At 33.7% G+C, this 26,416-nt stretch overlaps 1 protein-coding gene across 1 annotated transcript in view; it reads left to right on the top strand.

Moving 5' to 3' along the window:
- DPY19L2 (dpy-19 like 2) overlaps positions 1 to 26,416 on the top strand; it is a 101,568-nt gene that overhangs the window by 18,410 nt on the left and 56,742 nt on the right. Inside the window, exons 5-9 of the mRNA XM_046668935.1 lie at positions 10,182 to 10,302; positions 13,278 to 13,371; positions 19,090 to 19,147; positions 20,868 to 20,959; positions 23,152 to 23,251. Coding sequence (XP_046524891.1) covers positions 10,182 to 10,302; positions 13,278 to 13,371; positions 19,090 to 19,147; positions 20,868 to 20,959; positions 23,152 to 23,251 — 465 coding nt within the window. The remainder of the gene's footprint in view (positions 1 to 10,181; positions 10,303 to 13,277; positions 13,372 to 19,089; positions 19,148 to 20,867; positions 20,960 to 23,151; positions 23,252 to 26,416) is intronic.

The following is a 26,416-nucleotide window of genomic DNA, read 5'->3' as shown; positions in this document are numbered from 1 at the left end:
AACAGTCCATTATTGTTTATGTCTTTTGCAAATATTTTCTCCCAGTCTGTGGTTTGTATTTTCATTCTCTTGACATTGTCTTTTGCAGATCAGAAATTTTAAAATTTTAACCAAGTCCAATTTATCCATTGTTTCTTTGATGAATTGTGCCTTTGGTGTTGTATCCAGAAGGTCATTGCCAAATCCAAAGTCATTTAGATTTTTTTCCTGTTAAATTTGAGGAGTTTTATAGTTTTGTGATTTATGTTTAGATCTGTGATCTATTTTGAGTTAATTTTAGTGAAGAGTGTAAGATCTGAGTCTAAGTTTATTTTTTTTACATGTGGATGTTCATTTGTCCAAGAACCATTTGTTTAAAAAACTGTCTTTGCTCCATTGTATTACCTTTACTCCCTTGTCAAAGATCAGTTGACTACGTATACGTAGGTCTATTTCTGGGCTATCCATTCTGTTTCATTGATTTATTTGTTCTTTGCAAATTCCACATTGTTTTGATTTCTATAATTTTATCATAACGCTTAAAGTTGGGTAGTATAAATCCTCCAGCTTTGTTCTTCTCCTTCAATATTATGTTGGCTATCTTGAGTCTTTTCTTCTCTATGTAGACTTTAGAATCAGTTTGTCAATATCCACAAAGTAACTTGCTTAATTTTGGTTGGGATGTGTTGAATCTGTAGATCAAATTGACCTGACCACTTCTTGACATTGAGTCTTTCTATCCATGAATATGGGATGTTTCTCATTTGTTTGGTACTTCTTTGATTTCTTTTCTCAGAGTTTTGTAGTTTTCCTCATATGGATCTTGTACAAACTTTGTTATATTTGTAGTTATTTCATTTTTGAGGGTGCTAATGTAAACACTGTTGTGTTTTTAATTTAAAATTCCAGTTGTTCATTGCTGGTATGTAGAGAAGTGATTGACTTTTGTATATTAGCCTTGTAACGTGCAACCTTGCTCTAAGAGATCTTAGTTCCAGGAGATTTTTTGTTGATTCTTTTGGATTTTCTACATAGAGGATCATGTCATCTGTGAACAAAGTATTTTATTTCTTATTTCTCAATCTGTACACCTCTTATTTCTTACATTGTCTTATTAGCTAGGACTTCTAGTATAATATTGAAAAGGATTGGTGAATAGGATAGTCTTGCCTTGTTTCTCATCTTAGTGGGAAAACTCCAAGTTTCTCACCATTAAGTGTGACTTTAGCTGTTGGGTTTTTTTGTAGATATTCTTTATCAAGTAGAAGTTCCCCTCTAATCATAGTTCATTGATAGTTTTGTTTTAAATCATAAATGAGTATTAGCTTTTCTCAAATGCTTTTTCTGTATCTATTGATATGATCTCCTATTTTTTCTTCTTTAGCCTGTTGGTATGATGGATTACATTAATTGATTTTCGAATGTTGAACCATTCTTGCATACCTGCTATAAATCCCATTTGATCATGGTGTGTAATTCTTTTTATACATTGTTGGATTTGATTTGCAAATTTTTTGAGGATTTTTGCATTTATGTTCATGCAAGATATTGTTCTATAGTTTTCTTTTCTTGTAATAACTTTGCCTGGTTTGGTATTAGGACAATGCTGACCTCAACAAATGAGTTCTTAAGTATTCTCTCTGATGTATCCTCTGAAAGAGATTCTAGAGAATTGTTATGCTTTCTTCCTTAAATGCTTGATAGAATTAGTTGGTCACCCTATCTGAGGCTGGTCCTCTGTGATTTGGAAGGTTATTAATTATTGATTAAATTTATTTATTAGATATACTCCTACTCAAATTGTCTGTTTCTTCTTGTGTGAGTTTTGACAGATTGTGTATTTCAAGGAATTGGTTTACCTAGGTTATCAAATTTATAGGTGTAGGGTTGTTCATTATTCCTTTATTATCCTTTTAATGTCCATGGGATCTGTAATTATGCCCCCTCGTTAATTTCTGATTTTAGTAATTCATGTCCTCTCTTTTTTTCTTAGCCTGGCTGGAGGCTTACAGATTTAATTGACACTCTGTCATTAGATGTATGCATGTTAAGGATTGTTATGTCTTCTTGTAGAACTGACCTCTTTATCATCAAGTAATATCACTCTTTATCCCAATAACTTTTCTTATTATGAAGTATGCTTTGTCTGAAATTAGTATAGTTGCTCCTACTTTGTTTGTTAGTTTTAGTATAGTATATCTTACTCCATTCATTTACTTTTAATCTATATATGTCCTTATATTTAAAATTGGTTTCTTGTAGAAACATATAGTTGGGTCTTGTTTTCTGATCCACTCTGACAGTCTGGTCTGTTGACTGGTGTGTTTAGATCATTGACATTCAAAGTGATTATTGATATAGTTGGATTGATATCTACTATATTTGTTACTATTTTCTATTTGTTGCACTTGTTTGTTTTTATTTTGTCTTCCACTCTTTTATGCTGTTTTGTGGTTTTAATTGAACGTTTTATATTATTGTATTATCTCTCTTTTCTTATCAGTGATAATTCTTTTTTACTTTTTTTGGTGGTTGCCCTAGACTTTGAAATATACATTTATAATTAATCTAAGACCACTTTCAGATAACACCACATCACTTCCAGGGTAGTGTGAGTATGTTACAATGACAAAATAATTCTAATTTCTCCCTCCCAACCCCTGAATCATTGCTGTCGTTCATGACTCATAGACAAAAGCAGACGTCAGTACATAATCATACGTAATTGAATACATTGTTATTATTATTTTGAACAAAGCTGTTAGATCAACTAAGAATAATAAAAAGAAAAGCTTTTATTTTGTCTTCATTTATCTTTTCTTTGATGATCTTTCTTTCTTTATGTAGATCCAAGTTTCTGCTGTATATCTTTTTTCATCTCTCTAAAGAACTTCTTTACAAAATCCCTCAATTTCTGTTCATCTGAGAAAGTCCTTATTTCTCCTTCACTTTAAAGGATAATTTCACATGTATACAGAATTCTAAGTTGGGTTCTTTCTCTCAACACTTTAAATATTTCACTTCACTTTCTTCTTGCTTGAATGTTTTCTGAGAAGTCAGATGTAATTCTTTACTCCTTTATAAGTAAGGTGTTTTTTCTCCTCTGGCTTCTTTCAGGACTTTTTCTTTATTTTTGATTTTCTGTAGTTTGAATATGATATGCCTATGTGTAGTTTTTTTGCAACTATCATGCTTGATGTTCTCTGAGCTTCCTGGATCCATGGTTTGGTGTCTGACATTAATTTGAGGAAATTCTGAGTCATTGTTTCAAATATTTCTTCTGTTTCTTTCTCACTCCTTCTGGTATTCCCATTACGTGTATGGTATGCCTTTTATTGTTATCCCACAGTTCTTGGATATTCTGTTTCTTTTTATTTTTGTGGAGTACTTTTTTGTCTTTTTTATTCTTTTCAGTTTTGGAGGTTTTTATGGAGATATGCTCAAGCTCAGGAATTTTTTCTCAGATGTGTCTAGTTTACTAATAAGCCCATGAAAGACATTCTTGATTTCTGTTACAGTGTTTTTCATCTCCAGTAGTTCTTTTTGATACTTTCTTAGAATCTCTCTTTTTCTGCTTACATTTCCCATCTATTCTTGCACGCTATTTACTTTATCTATTAGAACCTTTAGCATATTAATCATAGATGTTCGAAATTCTTGATCTGGTAATTCTAACATACCTACCATATCTAAGTCTGGTTCTGATGCTTTATTTCTTAAAGCTGTGTTTTTGGCTTTTAGTATGCCTTGTAATTTTTTTTTAATAAATGGACATGATGTACTGGGTAAAAAGAACTGTTGTAAATAGACCGTTAGTAGTTTTATGGTATGGTGTGGGGATAAAGGAGGTATTCTATAATTGTATGATTAGGTCTCAAACTTTTATGAACCTGTGCCTCTGGACTGTGAACCTCACAAGCGCTTCTCAGTTTTTTTTCTCACCACCTAGGTGCAACAGGATGGCTAGAATGGGCTAGAATTGGGTATTTCCCTTCTCACATGTGGAGGGCTAGAAGAGGCTTGAGTTGGGTATTTCCCTTCCTCCCTGTTGGTTAGGCTCCAATAAAACAATAGCGGATTAGGCTCTGGTAGGATAATTTCTTCTGAGGGCAGGCTTTGTTAAGAAGAGCACAGAGTGCTCTGGTGTATTTCAAAATGTTCTCTTTTGCGCTCCCGCTGTGGAAGCAGGAAGACATTTTTGTCTGATAGCCATCATAAGAACTTGGTGAGCTCCTAGAAGTAAAACTCATAAATGTGTGGTTGCTCACCTTATCACTGGAGTTTTTGACTCTCAAAGTTGTCTGTGTTGTGCCTCCAGCAATTCATCAATTACAGTTCAGGTTTTTTTTACTCTCCAACTGGTTCACATGGAGGTTTCTGCTCAGGGGTTTCTGTTCCAGTAAGTTGTGATTCTCTGTATTTTCCTGTGAATCTTTCCAATTTGGGGTGCAGCAGTTTGCCCTGTGACCTCACTTCTCTTATGGATCTAAGAAGAGTTGTTGATTTTTCAATTTGTCCAGTTTTTTATTATTAGGATGGAGTGGCAACTTACAAGCTTTTAACATGCTAAACTTGGAAACCTTGTATTTCATTTTTATTCAGTTCAGTGGATATTTTTTTATTTCCCTTGAGACTTCCTATTTGATCTGTGGGTTTTTTAAAATTGAATTTTTTTAGTTTCCAAGTGTTTGGAGATTTTCTTTTTATCTTTCTGTTATTAATTTATAGCTTAAATTCATTGTGTCTATACTTTGTCTCATTTAAAATTTGTTGAAGTTTGTTTTACAGCACAGAATGTGGTCCATCTTGATATATATTCTGTGGGCTCTTGAAAAAAATGTGTATTGTGCTGCTTTGGGGTAAAGTATTTTATAAATGTTGATTAGATCCTGTTAAGTGATGGTGGTGGTAGTATTTTCTCAACCCTTGCTGATTTTTTTGTCTAGTTCTTCTATTAATTGTTGAAAGAGGGATGCTGAAGCCTCCAACTATAATTGTGGATTTGTCCATTTCTCCTTTTAGGTCTATCAGTTTTTCTTCACATATTTTTAGCTGTGTGTTTAGTCAATATGCATCTAGGATTCCTATGTCTTGTTGGATTTTTATCATTATAAAATAACCCTCCCCACTTCGCTTGTAATTTTGTTTGTTCTGAGTCTAATTTTTCTGGTATTAACATAGTTACTTCTTTCCTTTGATTAATGCGTGCATAATATATTTTTTTCCATCCATCTACTTTCAGTCTGCCTTTATCATTATATTTGAGGTGAGTTTCTTGCATAGTTGAGTCATATTTTTAATCCAATCTGTCAATCTCTGTCTTTTAATTGGTGTATTTTACTACTTATATTTAATGTAATTATTAATATGTTTGAGCTTAAGTCTATTTTTTATTTTCTGTTTGTTCTTGGTTTTTTATTTCTCTGTTTTCTTTATTTTGTCTTCCTGTGGGTTATTTGAATGTTTTTAGGATTCTATTTTGATTTATTGGTAGTTTTTTAATATATCTCTTTGTGTAACTTTTTTAGTGGTTGTTGTAGCTATTCCATTATATGTATGTAGCTTATTACAGTCTACTACTATTGTCATTTTATTAGTTCAAATGCAATGTAGAAACCTTACTCCCTTTATGCTTTCTTCTTTATAACATAATCATCTTAAATATTTCCTCTGCATCCATTTAAAACCATATCAGATAGTTATGTGATGTTTGTTTTAGCCATCAAACTTAATTTTAAAAACTGGAGAGGAGAAGGAAAGTCTACTTTATTTTACCCGTTTTTTAAATTTCTTCCTTCCTGATGGTCCATGATGCCTTCTTTCATCATTTCAGTTCTGTTTAGAGAATTTTCTTTAGCAATTCTTTTATGGTAGGTCTGCTAGCAACATATTTTCTTAGTTTTTTTCATCCTTCATGTCGAGTTCCCTTCATTTTCTGAAAGCTGTTTTTGTTGGATATAAAATTCTGGGTTGATAGTTTTTTCTTTTCAGCATTTGACAAATGTGCCACTTCATTCTGGCCCTCCATGGTTTCTGATGAGAAATCTACTGTCAGTTGAATTGTTTTTCTCCCTTAGGTAAGGTTTTTTTCTTCCTTGTTGCTTTCAATATTTTTTTCTTTTTTCATTTTCGCAAGTGTTCAAAAGTAAGATGTTTAGAACTTTCAAAGTGTGATGTGTCATGGTGTGGATTTCTTTTATTTATCCTATTTTTGGTTTCCCTTTCTCCTCTACTTTCAGGACTCCAGTGACACAAATGTTAGATCTTTTGTTATAGTCCCACAGATTCCTAGGGAACTATTTTATTTTTCTTTATTTCATTTTTATCTTATTTTTTATTATTGTTTTCAGTCTTTTGCTCAGATTGAGTAATTTCTGTTGTTCTATCTGACAGTTCACTGATTATGTTCCTCTGTCCCCTTCATTCTACTGTCATGCCCATCCATTGAGTTTTTATTTTGGTAATTGTATTTTTAAGTTCTGAAACTTTCATATGCTTCCCCTTTATTCTATTTGTTTGCTAAATAAGACTTTCTGTTTCTTTTCTAAGACATTCTATTTTTTCATTTGTTTCAGGCATATTCCTAATTGCTCACTGGAGCAATCATTCTAATATTTTTGTCATCTCATTGTTGGCATATGTTGATTTTTTTCATTCAGTTTGAGATCTTTCTGATTCTTGGTATGATGAGTGATTTTCAATTGAAATCTGGATGTTTGAACATTATTATTATTTTTTTTTTTTTTAAAGATTTTATTTTTTCCTTTTTCTCCCCAAAGCCCCCCCGGTACATAGTTGTGTATTCTTCGTTGTGGGTTCTTCTAGTTGTGGCATGTGGGACGCTGCCTCAGCGTGGTCTGATGAGCAGTGCCATGTCCGTGCCCAGGATTCGAACTAACGAAACACTGGGCTGCCTGCAGTGGAGCGCGCGAACTTAACCACTCGGCCACGGGGCCAGCCCCTTGAACATTATTTTTTGAAACCGGATCTTAGTTAAACCTTTGTTCTACTTGGCTTCCTCTAGCACCAGTCCTACAAAGGAAATAGAGAGTGCCTGCCATCTTGTTACTGCCATGCAAGTTCCCCTCCTGGCCTCTGTTGACCCCAAGATGGGGGTGCTCCTCATTACTGCTGGGTGGGACAGGAGTTCTGACTCACCATGTGGTCTCTGCTGACAACATGGTGGGGATGGCTTCATTACCACTGGATGGTAATGAAAGTGTTGACTCTTCACTAGGCCTCCTCTGACATTACCCCATTGAGAAAGGGAAGAAACAACTCATTGCTGGTTGGGGTGGAAGTCTAGGCTCCCCACGTAGTCTCTACTGACACCATGGGGTTGGAGGACTCTCTATTTGGCCTTCTGTTACACCATCCTAGTGGGTGGGTTTAGGTGACTCATTAAAGCCTAGAGAAGGTTGAAGTCTAGATTCCCCATTTGACCTTTATTGGTGGGAATGGGACCACAGTTTTTTTCTGTGGTGTTTGGTTGGAACAGAGACATTTTTGTCTAAAAGTTTTCTGTATTCCTAGGCTGCCCCTTTCTTGGTCCTTTGGCTAGAGAGCAGGTTGTTATTGGTCCTTTTTGTGTCTGCACCCATTGGTGTTTCTGGTTGCCAAGTTCTGAACTCCAAATCTGAGAAAATGAGGCAAAAGGAAAGTCCAGGGAACTCATCATTGTGTCGTTCCTTGGGTCTTGAGATCCCTAGCTAGTTTGCCTTCTTCTCTCTGCCTTGTAGAGTCTTCTTATGTTTGATTTATATAATTCCTGGGAGTTTTAGTTGTACTTGGAGAAGCAGGGAAAAGTAACATCTACTCCATCTTCCCCAAAGCAGAAATTTGCATTACTTAAATATTTATATATTGTTTTTTTGTTTTCATGCAGTTCAAGTTATTTTCTAATTTCCCATGTGATTTCTTCTTGGACTTATTGGATGTTTAATGTCATGTTTAATTTCCAAGTACTTGAGGGTTTCCCAGATTTCTTTCTTTTTTTGTTTTCTAAATAAGTACTTTTCAATGTAATTTGTCACAGTAACAATTGTATAGCACAGACCTGGCTAAGATCTAAGATGAAGGAAGCCATTGTCTGCACCAACTTTCTGTATATCCCAGTTTACTCTTCAGAGATGCTCTTCTGTTCTTATTTCCTCTGAGGATTATCTGTATAACTCTGTTGTAAATGCAAAAGTCAAAAAGACAAAAAACCCATTTCTTGAATCTTCAACTTTAGTTATGGTTGACTTTGTGTAATAAGATGAGGGTTTAGCTTATTACACTAGCTCCATTTCTCCCAGTGTTTGATAATTATAATTTTTAGTTTTTTGATTATTTTTGGAACTTTATGTAATAAAATCTATTTCTTGTTCTATTAATTTCCAACAGTATGGTCTCAAAGACTTCAGCTAATGTTTTCTTTTTACTTATTCAAAAATATTTATTGAGTAACTAGCACAGTTTTCACTTTCTTTGATGTTATGAAAGGTAACCATGATAATGTAGTTCAGTTGTTTTTAAAACTTGATAGCATTATAAAGGACAAGGCAACAGGAGTTGTTCACTCTTATTTTCACACTGCATGAATACAATATGGAAAAGATGTAGATTTGCTTGCAATCTTATGTAGTACTTCAGTGTTGAAGCGAATGTCCATACTTTTTGTGTTCATAAGGAAATTAATTTCTCATCTAAAGCTAAAAATGGAAGTTTGGAACAATATGTTTTGGAAAGGCAAAAGCATTTAATGCTTACTATATGCTAGCACTAATATATAAGCTCTAATCTCTCATCACTCTTGCAAGATGGTTATTGTTAACCTCATTTTAGAGATGAGGTGGCTGAGGTTTAGAGGTTGGCGTATTACTTCAGGCCATAGAAACCATAACTTGCAGTCAGAATTTGAGTTTACTTCTAACTTCAAAGATGTGCTCTTCTGCTATATCAAGCTACATCCCGGAAAGGAGTATAATTCTAGATTTAGCACATACATTTAATATGGTAATTTTTTGTACGTGTATGGTAAATACACAAGAATATAAATTAACAAATTTTAGCAGAAGGTCAGTTTTATAAAATTAAGTGATAAAATAGTAAATCTGTACTTTTGGATATGAAAAGGTGTTTCTGATGTTGTTTAGTGATGTATATTACTTTAACATTTTATAGTATATAGCATTATATAATATTGAATAACTCTGACTGTGTGTTTTTGTATGCCTAGGGTGAGACTGGAAGGATGATCATCAAAATATTAAAAGTAGTTAGTTCTAGGTGGTTTTTACTTTCACTTGGAACACTTTATTCTTTTCCTTTCTTCTCCCAATGATCCTGCATTATTTTTTCCAAATCTGTAAAATTATTTTTAAAAAGTCTTTCAGGCATGAGCGTTTTATCTTGTTTGTAATTTTTTTTGTTGTTCTTTTCCTTGTCTTTAAACTTTTTAAAATGGATTGCAGAATTGGTTAATTAAATCTGATTGGTCAAAGTTTTAATGGGCACAGGAGCTGTTACTCCATATGCAGTTGGTTTTATGTTTTGTAGGCTATGAAGAAAATAATTTCAAGGACTTAAATGAAATGTTATGAAATATTTCTGTAAATCTTTGCGTTTTGCTATTAATAGCCATCATATTTTAATTATATACTTTTATACTATTTTAGAGCTACTATTATTTATATTACAGAGTTAATTATAGGAGTATATCACAGAGATTTTGATCACTGCATAAATGTTTGTAGATGTGCGTTACTCAGTAATATACAACTTTAGTCTATAATGTGTGTGTGTGTATATATAATTTTAAAATGACTATTTCCCAAATGAAATGATTTAAATAAATTTGTCAAAATTTATAATGTCAAAGACAATCATCATAAAATGGTATTTTGGGGGCCAGCCCAGTGGCACAGCGATTAAGTTCACATGTTATGCTTCCATGGCCCGGGGTTCACTGGTTCGCATCCCAGGTGTGGACCTATGCTCCACTTCTCAAGCCATGCTGTGGCAGGTGTCCCACATATAAAGTAGAGGAAGCTGGGCACGGATGTTAGCTCAGGGCCCATCTTCCTCAGCAAAAAGAGGAGGATTGGTGGCAGATGTTAGTGCAGGGCTAATCTTCCTCAAAAAAAATGGTATTTTGGAAAAATTATTGTGAAGATAATCTTTTTTCCTCCAGTGTCTCTTTCTGTTTCTGTCTTTTGTAGGTGATAATAGCCTTCTGGTATCGCACAATTGTGGGACTGATGAATTTCATTGGGCTAGAAACTAAGACCTGCTGGAATGTTACCAGAATAGGACCTGTAAATGAAGTTCAAAGCTGTGAAGGCATGTTTCTTCCTAAAATGCTGCTGTGCTGTCATTAATGTTTACATAAACATTTTGTAATATTATAACTCATTTTAAGAATTATTGTAAACTGCTGTGATTTATTTTTTTCCTTTAAAGCAATTTAGAACTGACTCATCTAAAAGAGTATTTACCCTTTCAAGTAATTATCTGAGAAGGCTATGTGCTTACTAATATGAGTATTAATTTGGAATTTAATTTTAATATTGATATACCTCAATGTAAGGCAATCCTGAATATGTCGTTCTTCCATTTCAGAAAAAGAAGATAGAAAAAAAGGTTTTGGGGTAGCTTGAATATATAAATTTAAGGAATGTAGAATAGTCGTATGTCTTCCTGTGATAGCTAATATAAAAATTTAGTTATGCATATGTACTTAAAAATCAGATATATGATAATACATTGATTTAGAACTATTCTTTTTTTATACTCTCACAGTCTATAAATAGCTTTAATCAAACTCTTCATTTGCATCCTATACACTGGTATCTTTGTCAAAGACCCGCTTTTTGAATCATATAACAGTTTTCCATGATCTGCAATTATCACTTCTGTTTAAGACGTTTGCAGTTTAGCTCTTTTACAATCTAAGTATGAAGCTGTCCTTTGAAACTCTTATTTAAAGTCACATATATTTGCATAACATTTACACACAGGTTTTTTTTTCCTTTATTTCTTCATATTCTTTACAACATCACTGCTTACTACATTTTACAAATATATATATTTTTTCTTTTTGGTGAGGAATATTGGCCCTGAGCTAACACCTGTGCCAGTCGTCCTCCACTTTGTATGTGGGATGCTGCCACAGTGTGGCTTGATGAGCAGTGTATAGGTCTGTGTTCGAGGTCTGAAGCTGTGAACCCTGGGCCACTGAACCAGAGCGTGCACGCTTAACCACTACACCACCAGGCCAGCCTCCATAAATATATTTTTATAGACTTGTTTACAATAATATTAAACTCTTAGAATATATACTAAATCTGTATTTCTGTATTTCCCTTACATTTTTACTGATTCCCTCAGGTGATTTTTATAACATCTAAAATAGCGTTGATGGAAGATATTTGAGGGGCAATTAGACTTTTTTTTTGTACAAAGTAAAGGAATCAAGAAAATACCTCATAAAATGAGAGACTTTGTAATGACTCAGTCAGGTTAGAAGGTATAACCTTTTCTGAGGGATGGGAAAAATCACCTTATGTATGTACATATATGGTATTTATTAAGTTGCCACTAAGTAATAGGTTAGTGTTGGCACTTGGGACCCCAGGATGAACCAGGTACACATGGGGCTTTACCCACGAAGAGTTGATACATAAGAGGGATGGATGTTAGTGGTTACAACTGTGATGGATATTAGAAATAATAAGGTTGCTGAGGTTAGGAGTTAGGGAGGAGAAGTGTTTTAAGAATAGAGACCAGTGTATTCAAAAGTCCTGAGGCAAGAGAGAACTGAGAGAAGGCTAGACTTCCTGGAGCAGAGAGATGGGGAAGAAAAAATGGTGTGAAATGATGCTAGGAATGTAAGCAAGGGTCAGATAATGAAGGGCCATTTGCTGGTTAAGGGTTTTGTACTTTATTCATTGAAGAATTTTAACAGATTTGCATTTTTAAAACATTATTTTGGCAGTTAAATGGAAAACATACTAGTAAAGGACAAAGGTGGGTTCACTGAGGCCAGTTAGGAGATTCTTGTGCTCTGAGCAAGTGATAGCCGGGAAGTGCATGGATTGGAGAGAGATTTTGGAAGCAGAGTTGATGAGATTTTGTAATTGTTTGATGGGTGAGGGGTAGGAGGATGAAGTCACGTAACTCTGGTTTCTGGCTTAAGTAAATGAATCCCTTTGAAAGGTAAGAAACATTTTAAAAGTAGCAGGTTTGAATTGCCACATTAGTTTGAAGTACCTGAGAGACCTCAAAGTGGAGATGTCAAGTGGCTACCTGCAATACACATACAGGAATAAGAAGAAAGTTCTGGGCTGAGTACAGATTTCTAGTAATCTATATCTAGTATGTAGATCTATATGCATATCTAGTATGTAGATGATCATTGGAACCATGGAAGTGGAAGAATTTCCTTAAGGAGAATATGCAGACTGAGAAAAGAAGGGGGCATATGACAGAGCCTATGGTCGTCCGACGCTGAAGGGGAGTGTGTAAAGGAAGTTATTAGGACAGACTGAAAAGGAATGGTTAGAGAAGTAGAAGGAATCAGAAAGGCTAGTCTTAAGATCTTGGTTCTACCAGTTACAGCTAAGTAACTTTTGGCAAATTACCTAAGTTTTCTATGTTCTATATTCTCAACCATTAAAAAAAAGTATTTTTATGCCCACTGATCTCATGGATGTGTTCTGAGAATTATGTGAGATGATGATTGTAAAGCACCTAGTAGACTCTGTGTTTTACATATATATATATATATATATATATATATATATATATATAGTGTTGTATGTGGGATATATTAAGTATTAAGGTTCTGGGTATATATAATAATGGATCAAATAACTAGATTTTCTCATATAGACTAAACCTACTTCTTGACGTCAGGGGCCATATCTCACTTACTCTAGAGCCTAGTGAAAGATAAAAATAATGCAGTGGATTTTCTCTTGTCATTCATCGAGTGACTCTAGAGACACTTCTAGATACTGAACAACAGCAGCTTCACCTAAATAACGTGAAGCACCAACTAATCATTACAGTATAATAATGCTTCATAAGAGTAAAGTATAAATGTAACTACAATAAAGTATAAAGTATAAATGTAATTAATAACACTTCTTGGAAGTGGGAAGTACTAATGTAACTATTAAATAGAGAGCAATCTGAAAAGCAAATGCTTTCAGCAAGTTCATGAGCTCTTGATTACAAAGCACTGAGATAATTATGCCCAATTGCTTTATAGTCATTTATTCATTAAATATTTAATAATGTTTGTTTTTTTCAAGGATTTGGAGACCCTGCTTACTTTTATGTTGATGTGATTTTTATTTTAAATGGACTAATGATGGGATTGTTCTTCATATATGGTGCATACCTGAGGTAAGACTACTGTATTAAAAAATCTTTCAGTGGGCTTGTAAGGACTGGCTGACGTTTGTTGATTAAATGAAAAGGATAGTAATGAGATTAATTAATTAACAGTAGGAAAATTTGTAGATTTATTTTTTTAGAAGCTTAACCAACGTCATGCAGCCAGAAACTAGAGCTATCACTAAAATAATACCTTAAAGCCCTCTTTTTTATTTTATTTTATTAAGGTCATGAAAGTTTATAACTGTGAAATTTCAGTTGTACATTATTATTTGTCAGTCACCGTATATATGTGTCCCTTTACCCCTTATGCCCACCCCCGAATCCCCTTGCCCTCTGATAACCACTAATCTGCTCTCTTTGCCTATATGTTTATCTTCTATATATGAGTGAAATCATATGGTATTTTTCTTTCTCTGCCTAGCTTGTTTCACTTAACATAATCCCCTGAAGTTCCATCCGTGTTGTTGCAAATGGGACGATTTTGTCCTTTTTATAGCTGGGTAGTATTCCATTGTGTGTATATACCACATCTTCTTTATCCATTCATCAGTCCGTAGGCGCTTGGGTCGCTTCCACGTCTTGGCTGTTGTGAATAATGCTGTGATGAACATAGGGGTGCATAAGTCCCTTTGAATTGTTGATTTCATGTTCTTTGGATAAATACCCAGTAGTGGGATAGCTGGGTTGTATGGTATTTCTATTTTTAGTTTTTTTAAAAATCTCCATACTGTTTTCCGTAGTGGCTGCACCAGTTTGCATTTCCACCAGCAGTGTATGAGGGTTCTGTTTTCTCCACAACATCTCCAACATATGTTGTTTTTTGTCTTGGTGATTATAGCCATTCTAATGGATGTAAGATGATATCTGTGTAGTTTTGATTTGCATTTCCCTGATTATTAGTGATGTTTAACATCTTTTCATGTGTTAAAGGCCTCCTTTTTATCTATGTAGATATTTTTTTAGCTAATTAAGATTCCTTAAAGTTTTTAATGAAAATACCTCTATGTCCTGTGTAAAATTATTATAACATTAGAGGAAAACTTTGGTTGGCATTAGTAGCAGATTATTTCTAATTTTAGTCTCTGTACATGTGTAATTAAGAAAGCAGTAAAAGAATGTCTATCGTGTGGCAAACACTTATATTTGATAGCTTATCTTTCTTGATAACAGTACCACAATTTTGTTTAGGGTAGCAGTGTGCCCAATCTCAGGTGAAAGGTTGAAGTTAACTATGACAATCATGTATTCTGCTTCCCACTCTCCATTGTGTCTTGGGATAGCCATATGAGCCACCTTTTTCAGTGAAAAATAAGGTAAAGTCAGCCTTGGTGTCACCTAGGAAAGCACTTGCTGTTCTCATGAAAGGATAGACTCAGATTCCCCTTCTCTGTTTCTTCCCACTTTTACTTGGATGTCATACTTGGAGCTGCTGCAGTTGTCTTGAGACCATGAGGCCATAAACATAGCACATATGTCTGCTCTAGCATCGTTGTGCTGCTGAACCATTGCCAACAGACACTTATCTTTCATTTTCTTGTTGAATGATATAATAAAAATCCATATTATTTAACACACTTTTGTCAGATTTTCTGTTTCTTAAGCAGAATACGTGCCTAACTGAATCATCAGCTTTCTTTACAGTGTTATGCTTGAACCACACAACATTTAAAGTGGAAAATCTAGATTTAATCTTTCAACAAGAACTTATTGAGTTTTCATAGGGTTTATGTCTATATTGCGATTAATTTATATGCACCCCTTGTTTTAGGAACTTTTCAGCATAAAAATCTTAGCATAGAATCAATGAAAAATTGTGACATATTCAACATTGTACCAGATCTCCTATCTAGCCCAGTAGGTCAAGAAACAGTAGTAGTAAGTATAAAGATTGGAAAACTTGCAAAAAGGAAACAAGCTTCCTTACAGGCAGAACACATGATTTTATGTTGAAAATTCAAAAAATCTATGAGTAAAGGATTAAAATAGTAAGAAAATTTATAATGTTACTGGACCCAAAAATTAGTGCACAGACATTGTAAATCTATACTTTTAGCATCAAACAGAAAATGAAATTTTAAAAAGATGCCATTTAGAATACATTGAAAGCATGAAGATAAATCTAACAAAACATATATATGACCTCTATGTGAAAAATGTAAAGCTTTATTGAGAGACATTTAGGAAGATCTAAATAAATAGAAGAACATACCATGTTCACGGATTACAAGACTCACTGTTAAAACAATGGGAGTTATCCTAATTGATTTATAGATTCAATACCTCACCAATTTTGTTGACCTTGATAAACTGATTTTAAAATTATTTAGAAATGCAAAGGGTCTAAAACAGTTAAGATATTCTTGAAGAAGATAAGAGGATTTGTTTTATATTAATCATTTCTGTATTATAAAGCTAATGTAAATAAGACAATGTGATATTGGCATATGGATCAACAAATAGATCATTGGAATAAAGTAGAGCCCAGAAACAGAAACATACATGTAAAGACACTTGATGTATGACAGAGCAGATATTGCAGATCAGTGGGTAAGGATAGGCTTCTCAATAAATGTTGCTGGGATAATTGGGAGATCATATATAACAAAGAGAAGTTGGAGCTATCTGAAAAACAAATTCTAGTTGGATTAAAACCTCAAATATGAAAGACAAAATTATGTTTAGAATGTTATATAGGAGAAGATCATCAGTAACTTGGGATAAGAGAGGATTTCTTTCTTTTTTTTTTTTTTGGTGAGGAAGATTTTCCCTGAGCTATCATCCATTGCCAGTCCTCCTCTTTTTTTTTTGCTTGAGTAAGATTAGCCCTGAGCTAACATCTTTGCCAGTCTTTCTCCACTTTGTATGTGGGATGCCTCCAGAGCATGGCTGATGAGTGGAATATGTCCGCGCCCAGGATCCGAACCTATGAACCCAGGCTGCAGAAGTGGAGCATGCAGAACTTTAACCACTTGGCCACTTGGCCACTGGACCGACCCCAGAAAGGATTTCTTAAACAGGGTATAGAAGTCCAACTATAAAGAAAAAAAACTGATAAATTCAATGAAAAGAATTTAAGTTTGTCAAGACATAATAGAATGAAAAGATAAGCCACAAACTGGGAAAAGATATTGCAAAGCATATACCCAACATAGTATCCAGACATCACATTCATTAATTTGACAAATATTTATTGAATGCCTATTGTGACCATAAACACTATTCTAGATGCTGGGAATATAAAACAGTCTTTGTCCTTGTGGAGTTTATATTCAGGGGGTAGACAAAGACTAAGAAGACAGACAACCCAATAGAAAAATGGACAAGATGCTTATGAACAGACGTTTCCCAGAAGAGGAATTTCAAATTACCAATAAACATATGAAAGTTGGCCACTATTATTAGTTATCGGGAAAATACACATTTAAATCACAATGAGATACTATTTTACATCTACTAGACTGGCAAAAGGAACTTTTATCCATGGCAAGTGAACATAAATTAGTACAATTATTTTGGAAAAACAGCATGCGTTATCAAGTAAATTGAAAATGTAGATATCTTATAACTCAACAATTCCAACTTAAAGTATATATTCCTAAGAAACTCTTGCACATGTACATCAGGAAATATGTACAAGAATATAGCAGCATTGTTTATAATAGCTCTAAAGTGGAAACAGCTCAAATGTCCATCAATAGAAAAATGTACATATTGTAGTTTATTAATGTAGTGGAAGACTATACAACACTGAGAATGAATGAGCTACGTCTACATGCATCAACATGGATGAATCTTACAAATATAATGTTGAATGAATGAAGGCAGGCACAAAATTAAAAAAATACTGCATACTTCCATTTGTATAAAGTTTAAAAACAGATTAAAGTAAATGATAGTATGGTATGTATATAGAAGTGTTTTTATTGATACAATAGCTGTCTCGAGGTGGCAAGTGGGGACTAAGGGTGTGATCAATTTTCTATTTCAGTGACATATTGTGTTACAAGGATGTTCACTTTGTAATTCTATGAACTATATAGAAATTTTTATGCACTTTATGTATGCCATATAGGAAAAATATATTTTATATAAGCTCATCATGGTATTTTGAGGGCAAAGGGTTATTGTGAAATTATGTTGACAGGCTTTAAAATGTTCTATTCTTGAAAGTAGTCTGTATTTTGTATGCTTCTTTTTGTTTCTTTTGTGAGGAAGATTGGCCGTGAGCTAACATCTGTGCCAGTCTTGCTCTACTTTATGTGGGATGCCACCACAGTGTGGCTTCACGAGCAGCGCTAGGTCTGTGACTGGGATTCGAATCTGTGAACCCTGGGCCACCAAAGTGGAGCGCACAAACTTAACCACTGTACCACTGGGCTAGCCCCTCATATGCTTTTTTTTAAAATATGGAAAATGTTACACAAAACTAAAACTTTTTTTAAATTAGTATTTTTCATTGGGAGAGCTACCCAAGAGATGATAGTTTTTTCTAAATTGGTTACGCAGTTCTGCAATATCAAATACGTTACTGGACTCCAGGCTTTAAGACGAATATGTAGATAAAACAAGTGTGGGCTATAGAAATGTCACTAAAACCAAGAGGAGATTGGAAACTATGGCATATGAGAAACAAAAGAAATAGCAAATCAGGGGGAAATTTTGTGTTTCTAACCCTGGTCACCCTCCCCCACTGGCAGTAACTTGGAAGGTAGACAGTCCCTTTCTGTTCTTTGGTGGTAAACAATAAAATGTTGACATCCATATCTAACTTGATCAAGTCTAAAATTAATTGATATCTTTCCCCTTCTTCTGATCAATACAAGGAATTTTAGAATACTTTACTTCAAAATAGCCCCCTCCGTCTTGGAATTAGCACTGCAGTTCAGTACTCCCGTTACCCCTCCACAGCAGCCGTCATCGTTTATGTCGTCAGACCTTGCTCAGATTTGTCCACGTGTTCAGAGTTTCTTTGTGCAGTGTCTGTTCTTGCTTCTCACAGCTTCCTTCTTTCAGTTTCTTCCTTTTTGAAGTGTATCCTTTGAATTTCCTTTTGTGAAATTCTATAAATGGTAAATCACTTCCCGTTAGCTTTCTTTTGCTTGTTTTTTTAAACTCATCCCTTCCTTTATTCAATCATTCAACCAGTGTTTATTGTCTTCCAAGTGTGAAACTATGGATACAGTGATGAAGAACATACGAAGAAAAGGCAACTTTATGAAACGGTTCTTAGTCTTTGAGGATTATCAGCCCTCCTTGGTCTGACTTTTGTATTCTATGTTGTTTCTTTGGGACTCAACAAAAGAACATTTGCAGGAGTTTAGGCAGTTCAGAGTTGCTGCTAAATGAAACTGTTAGACTCTTCATCTCTTAATCACTGAAATCTAATTTCAAAACACAAAAACTTGTCTCCATTCAGGTTATTCAAAGAATGCAAGATGGACTCTGAAGTGTGTTTGTTAAAAATTATTTTATATTCACATCTTGTATGTTTTACTTGGAAAATATTTTAAATATAATAGATTGTAAAATACAGATTACTTTAAATGTACACTTTGTATGCTTGTACATTCAAGATTAAAACATCAATTACATGGGTACTTTTGAAATTTTTACTGTTACTTTATGATTGAGTACTGTGACTTTCTTAAATATGATTTTAAATTCTAAGAGAGAATTTTGTGAAAAATTCGTATTGTGATTGTATCTTTTTTTTTTTTTTTGCAGTGGGTCTCAACTTGGAGGTCTAATTACAGTGTTGTGCTACTTTTTCAACCATGGAGAGGTTTGTTTTCTAGAAAATAATTTTTAAGAAATAGAAGGGGCTGTGTAGGAACCAGGAAATACATTCATCAAAACAATATATGATTGTATATTAGTTAGGACTTCGCAATATTTTAAAGAACCTTGTGTTGTAAGTTGATATTTTAATCATGTTGATATACAGTTTTTATGTAATAATTAGAATTTATGACATGAAATACTTTGCCTAGTTTTTAGTGTGTGTATATATATACACATCCGTATATTTTATAGAAAAAGGAAATACTGTACATCTTGAGTTCAGGCACTTCGTATACATTATCTCACTTACTCCCACCAAACTTTTTTGGGAGGTGATTGTTGTCCTCACAGTAGAAGATAGGAAATTGAAATTTAGAGAGGTTAATTTACTTATCCAAGATTCTGTGTTCACTACATGCTGAGCTGGGTTTCCTGTTCTGCGTTTGTCTGGCTCTGAAACCTTGCTTCTTTCTATTATGTCATGCTTCCTTTTCAGTGACAGAAAATGCTGAATTCCAAATAGAAGTTAACTTACTAATTCAGCCTGAGAGGACATGATCCACCTAAAAAGAGCTCATAGAAGCTTTTTTAGAATACAGTAGATTCGTTCAACAAAATATTGAGTACGTGACAGTGCCAAACTCTGTTAGATGCTGAGAATATGGCAGTGAAAAGTGAGAGAATTTGACTGCTAACTTTTGGAGGCAAAATATGGAATATGTTGTGGTACAGGTTTTACAGGGTAATAGTCTTTATTACTATTGGGAAAGATAGATACTTGGTTAATTTTTAAAAATGAGTGTGACAAGGGAATCATAAAAATTAATACATAAATATCTTAAATATATTAAAGGAAACAAATGCATTGTCAGTGAGCAATGTGTTAATGTAAAGACAAGATCTTTTCTTTGGCTATGCCGGACGATTAGCATTAAGAGTTCTTTCTTATACATACCGTAATTCATCTCCCAAGGTTTACAATTTTGGCTCCTTGGAAGAGAAGCAATACTTTTAAGACTCTTGCAAGATTATAAGAGTTTAGATTCTCCCTAGAATTTCAGAATTCTTGATACAAAACTTTTATAATATTCTCACCCATATGTCTTAGAAATAGTTTTAAAGTCTATAAAAAATTTAATTAATACTTTTATTATATGCATCCTATTAGTGATTCCCAAAAACTTCTGGTTGTTTTTACAAATTTGCAGTTAACTCTTTTAAAGTGTATTTCACAAAGTCAGAGGCAGTCTTAATTACTTGTAATGTGTGTCTATACTCATTAAACTTGTTATGTATAAACTCTCTTGGTGTTTGTGAATGCCCTAGGTGCCATTTGTTTAGATGCTTTTCTGGGCGTATATACATCCCAAAGCCCTGGGATGCCAGGGTCCTCACTGCAGAGCTGGAATGTGGCTCTGGTTTTTCAGTCCCTGACTCCTCACTGCTCCTGTACCTGCCATCTTGTTTGTCCTGTGGGTTTACTTATGTTTGACCTGATATATCTTTGTCTTGTTTCTGGACTTGCTAATTAATAGCTCTCTGTATAAGTTATGTGTTAATGTTATGTGCCCGTTAAGAGAGCTCCAAAAACAGAGCTATATCAGGCATTCAGAAATGAATGAGCCTAGTATTAAAATTATTAAAACCAGCCCAGTCGTGATTTTTAGATTAATAATGTTTATTGCAAACATAAAGTGACATAAGCATTTTATTGACTTCAGGCTACTCGTGTGATGTGGACACCACCTCTCCGGGAAAGTTTTTCTTATCCGTTTCTTGTACTTCAAATGTACATTTTAACTTTGATTCTCAGGTAATTTTTATTTATAAAACAAATCTAAATAAATTACAAGTTAAGTTTCTTAAAGTATACTTCAATCGATTAAGTTATAGTTACCATATTTAAGCTCACTCTCTTTTTTTCAGTTACTTTAAAAACAGAGTATCCAGTTAAGAAAATAATCTAAAATCACTATGTAAGAATTGCTTTCCACTTACGAGTCTAGGCTATAGATTTTAGATAACCACATTATGTTTTAATAAATCAGAATGTATGTGTTCATATATATTTGGTAAAGATTGAAAGATTTTTAAGAAACTATTTTTTTCTCAAAGCTTGTGTATGCTGACTCATCATTTTCCAACCTGTGGTTTTTTGATAGAGCATTAATGTATGTCCCATGAAAAAAGTGTCTGTGCACAAATGAATTTGGGAAATGCTAGGTTAGATAGATGAGGAGTTTATATATTCATATATTTATGAATATTTCTGAACTGTTGATGTTTCTAGCAGTTCAGCCAGAGTTTCCTCTCAATTGTTTTTCTTGGACACAATTTTTTTTGTTGGGGTTAAATTTATAAGCATTTTAGAAATTTAAGAGGTCTGAGAAACAATAACAACAAAAACATAAATAGCAGAATACTATAAATAACTTTATCAAAGAAATAAGTTTCATAGAATGTTAATGAGATCTCTCACCGTGTGAGATAGTGATCACTTCCTCCAAACTCCCAGGAAACCGCGTCCTTCACTTCCTACTCCCCATCAGGTTCTGCCTGTGTGGAAGTCGTTGTGTACATGTCGTCTTTCTTTCTTAAAGCTGTAAATTTGTTAATCAAGCACACAACTGTCTGCATATACACTTAGTATATTAAAATACCCTAGGAACAGGGACCATGCCATATTTATCTCCAACCACAGAGCACTTAGCACACTACCATGGAGAGATTTTAAGGCTCTTGTAAGGTAGCTTGAGGAAGGGAAATAGTGGCATACCGGGATAGCCACCAGCCTCGAGAAAGGTGAAGACTATCTCCTGATTTGTTACCTACATGACAAGTTTATTTTTGGATTGAATTTGAATTTAGGAATGTGCTCCCCGTCCAGATTTCTATGTCTTTGCTCTGCATATTACTTTCTCTCAAAGATTATGGTGGAAGAAGCTGCCTATTTATTTTTACTCATTCCCAGTTAAATTCCTAGAAAGATGGTTTATTTTCTACTTTTTATGTAATATTAATTTTAAATTTAATTTAATTTTTGATTAATTTTGAAGTAATTTTAAGTAATATAACCCTGACCAGTCAGTGGTTTCGTGGAATGAAATTTGTTAATTAGAACATTTAGGGTTGTATCCTTGAGTGCATGTGCTCTTACTCTGTGTCTTAGCCAAAAGTAATTTTTGTTTGCTAAATATAAGGTAACTCAGTACTTAATGAATATATTTTGTGATCATATTACTAAACAATAGGAATACTTAAAATTTTGCTTTTCAAACTTTATGTAATGTAGTACAAGGATTTATCAAAATCCAATGCAACATTTATAAAAAGAATAGCTATGGTTTTATTGTTTACACAAAATGTTTGCATTTCTTTTTTCATATTCTAAAAGATAAAGTTTTCTTTGGTAAAAGATGTTGGTTGCTAATATATATCATAATTACAGAATGGACAATTAAAACTTCAACATGCAATAGTTTAACTGTATTCTGTAATTATTCTAAGTCATTGTTTTAAATTATTTTCTTTAAATTTTTCTCATAGTTGGTAACTTATTACTTCTCCAGCACTTTTATTTTCTTCATTGATTTTTGAAACATGAAAGTGGTGATGTAGAAAAGCTATGGCTGCTCATACAGGGTAAATATCTTGAGGTATTAAGGGTCAGTGCACATTCTATTTTATGTCCTTCTTGCTGAAGTATTAAATTTCTAATATGCAAAGTTAGAGGAAAATAAACTTTGATGTTAAAAATTTCATTCACTGATAAACTAGATACAATTCTTTATTTAAAGCTCTAATTTTGATTGTCTTATGCTAAGTGTTTTTATAATCCAAGTATTTTAATTTCTTTTTAATGAGCTTTTAAAAGTTAACTATATTTGTTGTCTTATATCAAAGGTAAGGGGATGATTAGATTTTATCACTGTGCAATTAGTCTTTCTGTTTAGTGATAGGCTACTTTTATGGTAAAACTTATTGGTATCAATTCTCTCCATTAAGGACCTCGAACAGTAGTAGAAGGCATTTCATTGCACTCTGTCTTTCCAATGTTGCTTTTATGCTTCCCTGGCAATTTGCTCAGTTTATACTTTTTACACAGGTAAGATGATTTTAAACTAATTTAAGTTGAATTCAAGATGTGCTTGGTTGTTTCTATAGGAGTTTTAAATTGTGATTATATTTGTACCCTAATAGATTTTAAAAATATGGAGCAATTATAAAGTGTGTGATTTTTAAAAAAATCATATAATTTGACTTTCTATTAGTATATTGGCTAGTTAAACAGATATTAATGATCACCATGCAACAGGCTTTTTCCTGTTATTTTAAATCACATTTTTTTATGTTGGTATTTGAGGTGATCTCTATAAATCTGCCTGCAGATTTTCCTTTTGCCTTAGGAATCATTTTGGATGTCAAGCTACACAACATGGTAAGGGCCAATGCTACTCTTCATGGTAGGGAATTTCTGCTTTTAATCCAGCTAAATTTTGGCTCTTTTGTCTGAAGACCAGAATCTTATGGGACACTTCCTCAGAGCTTTAGTCATCATATTACTCGAATGAATTGAGGCCATATCCTGTTTCCCCAAACAACTTAGTAACTGATGGCAAGAAACTGAGGTGGGGAAGCAAAAAAAGGTCAATTTTGATGAAATTTTATGATACTAAGATTTTCCAGTAGAGCTTCTTTCCACCTAACAAACACTGATGATGATAATGTTCTTTGTTGGCAGCGAGAAATTCTTCCAAGAAGCCTTGTGCTGCCAGTTATCTACAAAGAATGAAATTATAACCTCAGCTTAATTGGTGCTGCATGTTTAAAATATTCTCTCTGCTTTACTTCCTTATGGTTGGCCCTTTCAGGTTATCACACGGAAATTCTATAGTTTTCATTATTTGCACATGCCAACATAGTGGACTAGATTTCTAATGTGTATCACTTTCTTGCAAGCAAATTTATTAATCCAGTGGTGCTGGTGAAACTATTTAAATAGCTCTCTGGGTAATTTTGATATTGCCTTAATGATTTTCTATCCATTTAAAAGATATACTAAGCTTTTAGGTTTTTTTTCTTTGTTCTTTTTTTATTGAGATATAAATGACATGTAACATTATGTAAGTTTAAGGTGTACAATGCATTGATTTGATACATTATTATATTGCAATATGGTTACCACCTGATTACCATCATAGTATTAGTTAACACCTCTATCGTCACATAATTATTTATTTTTTGTGGTGAAAATATTTAAGATCTAGTCTCTTAGCAACTTTGAGGTATGTAATACAATATTAACTGAAATCATTATGCTGTGCATTAGATCTCCAGAACTTATTGATCTTCTGCTTGCAACATCTTTGTCCAATGTCTCTCTTATTCCTCACCCCCAACCCCTGGTAACCACCGTTCTACTCTCTGTTTCTATTAGGTTGGCTGTTAGATTCCACAAAGTGATATCATACAATATTTATTTTTCTCTATCTGACTTATTTCACTTAGTATAATGCCCTCAGGCTCCATCTGTGTTGTTGGAAATAGCAGGATTTCCTTCTTTGTCATCACTGAGTAATATTCCATATATATATACACACACATGCTTACACACACTACATCTTTATCTTTTCATCTATCCACAGACACTTAATGTTGTTTCCATATTTTGGCTGTTGTGAAGAATGCTGCAATAAACATGAAAGTGCAGATATTTCTTAGATACTCTGTTTTCATTTCTTTTTGATATATACGCTGAAGTGAGATTGCTGGATCATATAGTAGTTCTATTTTTAATTTTTTGAGGAACCTCCATACTGTTTTCCACAATGGCCTTACCAATTTACATTTCCGCCAACAGTGTTCAAGGATTCTCTTTCCTCTACATCCTTGGTAACTCTTGTTATCTCTTGTCTTTTTGATGATAGCCATTCTAACAGTTGAGGGGATATCTCATTGTGGTTTTGATTTGTATTTCCCTGATGATTAGTGATGTTGAACATCTGTCTATGTACCTGTTGGCCATTTGGATGTCTTCTTTGGAAAAATGCCTATTCAGTTCCTCGACTCATTTTTAGTCAGACTTTTTGTTATTTGAGTCATATAAGTTCTTTATATATTTTGGATATTTAATCTTTTACTCAATATATGGTCTGCAAGTAGTTTTTTTCCCATTCCATAGGTTGCCTTTTCATTTTGTTGATTGTTTCTTTTGCTCTGCAGAAACTTTTTAGTTTGATTTAATCCCACTTATTGATTTTTGCTTTTGTTGCTTGCGCTTTTGGTGTCATAGTACAAAAAAATCATTGCCAAGACCAGTGTCAAGGAGCTTATTCCTTATGTTTTCTTCTGGGAGTTTTACAGTATTAGGTCTTGTGCTTAAGTCTTTAGTCCATTTTGAGTTAATTTTTGTGAGTGGTGTAAGAGTTCAATTTTATGTGAATATCCAGTTTTCCTGACACTGTTTATTAAAGAGACTATCCTTTCCCTACTGAGTATTCTTGGCTTCCTGGTCAAATACTAATTGACCATATATGCATGCATTTATTTCTGGGCACTCAATTCTGTTCCATTGGTGTATATGTTAGTCTTTATGCCTATACCATACTATTTTTATTACTATAGCTGATAGCTTAATGAAGGTTCCTTATAGGTTACAATCTTGTATCTTTTTTCTGTTACTGCTTTTGAGATTCTCTGTTTGACTTTGATTTTTCACAGTTTCATTATACAGATCTTCCTCAACTTACAGTGGGGTTATGTCCTGATAATCCCATCAAAGGTTGAAAATATCCTAAGTCAAAAATGCATTTAATACACCTAACCTGCAGAACATCATAGCCTAGCCTGGCCTACCTTAAATGTGCTCAGAAGACTTACATTAGCCTACAGTTAGGCAAAATCATCTAACCTGAAGCCTATTGTGTAGTAAAGTGTTGAATATCTCATGTAATTTATTGAATACTGAAAGTGAAAAACAGAATCATTGTATGGGTACATAACGGTTGTAAGTGTATCAGTTGTTTACCCTCATGATCGTGTGGCTGACTAGGAACAGTGGGTCCCTGCCACTGCTCAGCATCATGAGAGAGTATTGCACTGCATACTAGCCCAGGAAGATAAAAATTCAAAGTATGGTTTCTACTGAATGCATATCATTTTTGCACCATCATAAAGTCAAAAAAATCCTAAGTTGAACCATTGTAAATTGAGGACTGTTTGTAGTGTGTCTTAGAGAAGGTCATTTTGAATTGCAGTAATGGGGTGATCT

Source organism: Equus quagga, chromosome 8 (assembly GCF_021613505.1).
Source record: "Equus quagga isolate Etosha38 chromosome 8, UCLA_HA_Equagga_1.0, whole genome shotgun sequence".
NCBI lineage: Eukaryota > Metazoa > Chordata > Mammalia > Perissodactyla > Equidae > Equus > Equus quagga.
The sequence above is the reverse complement of the archived record's forward strand: the minus strand, read 5'-3'. Positions and strand labels throughout refer to the sequence as shown.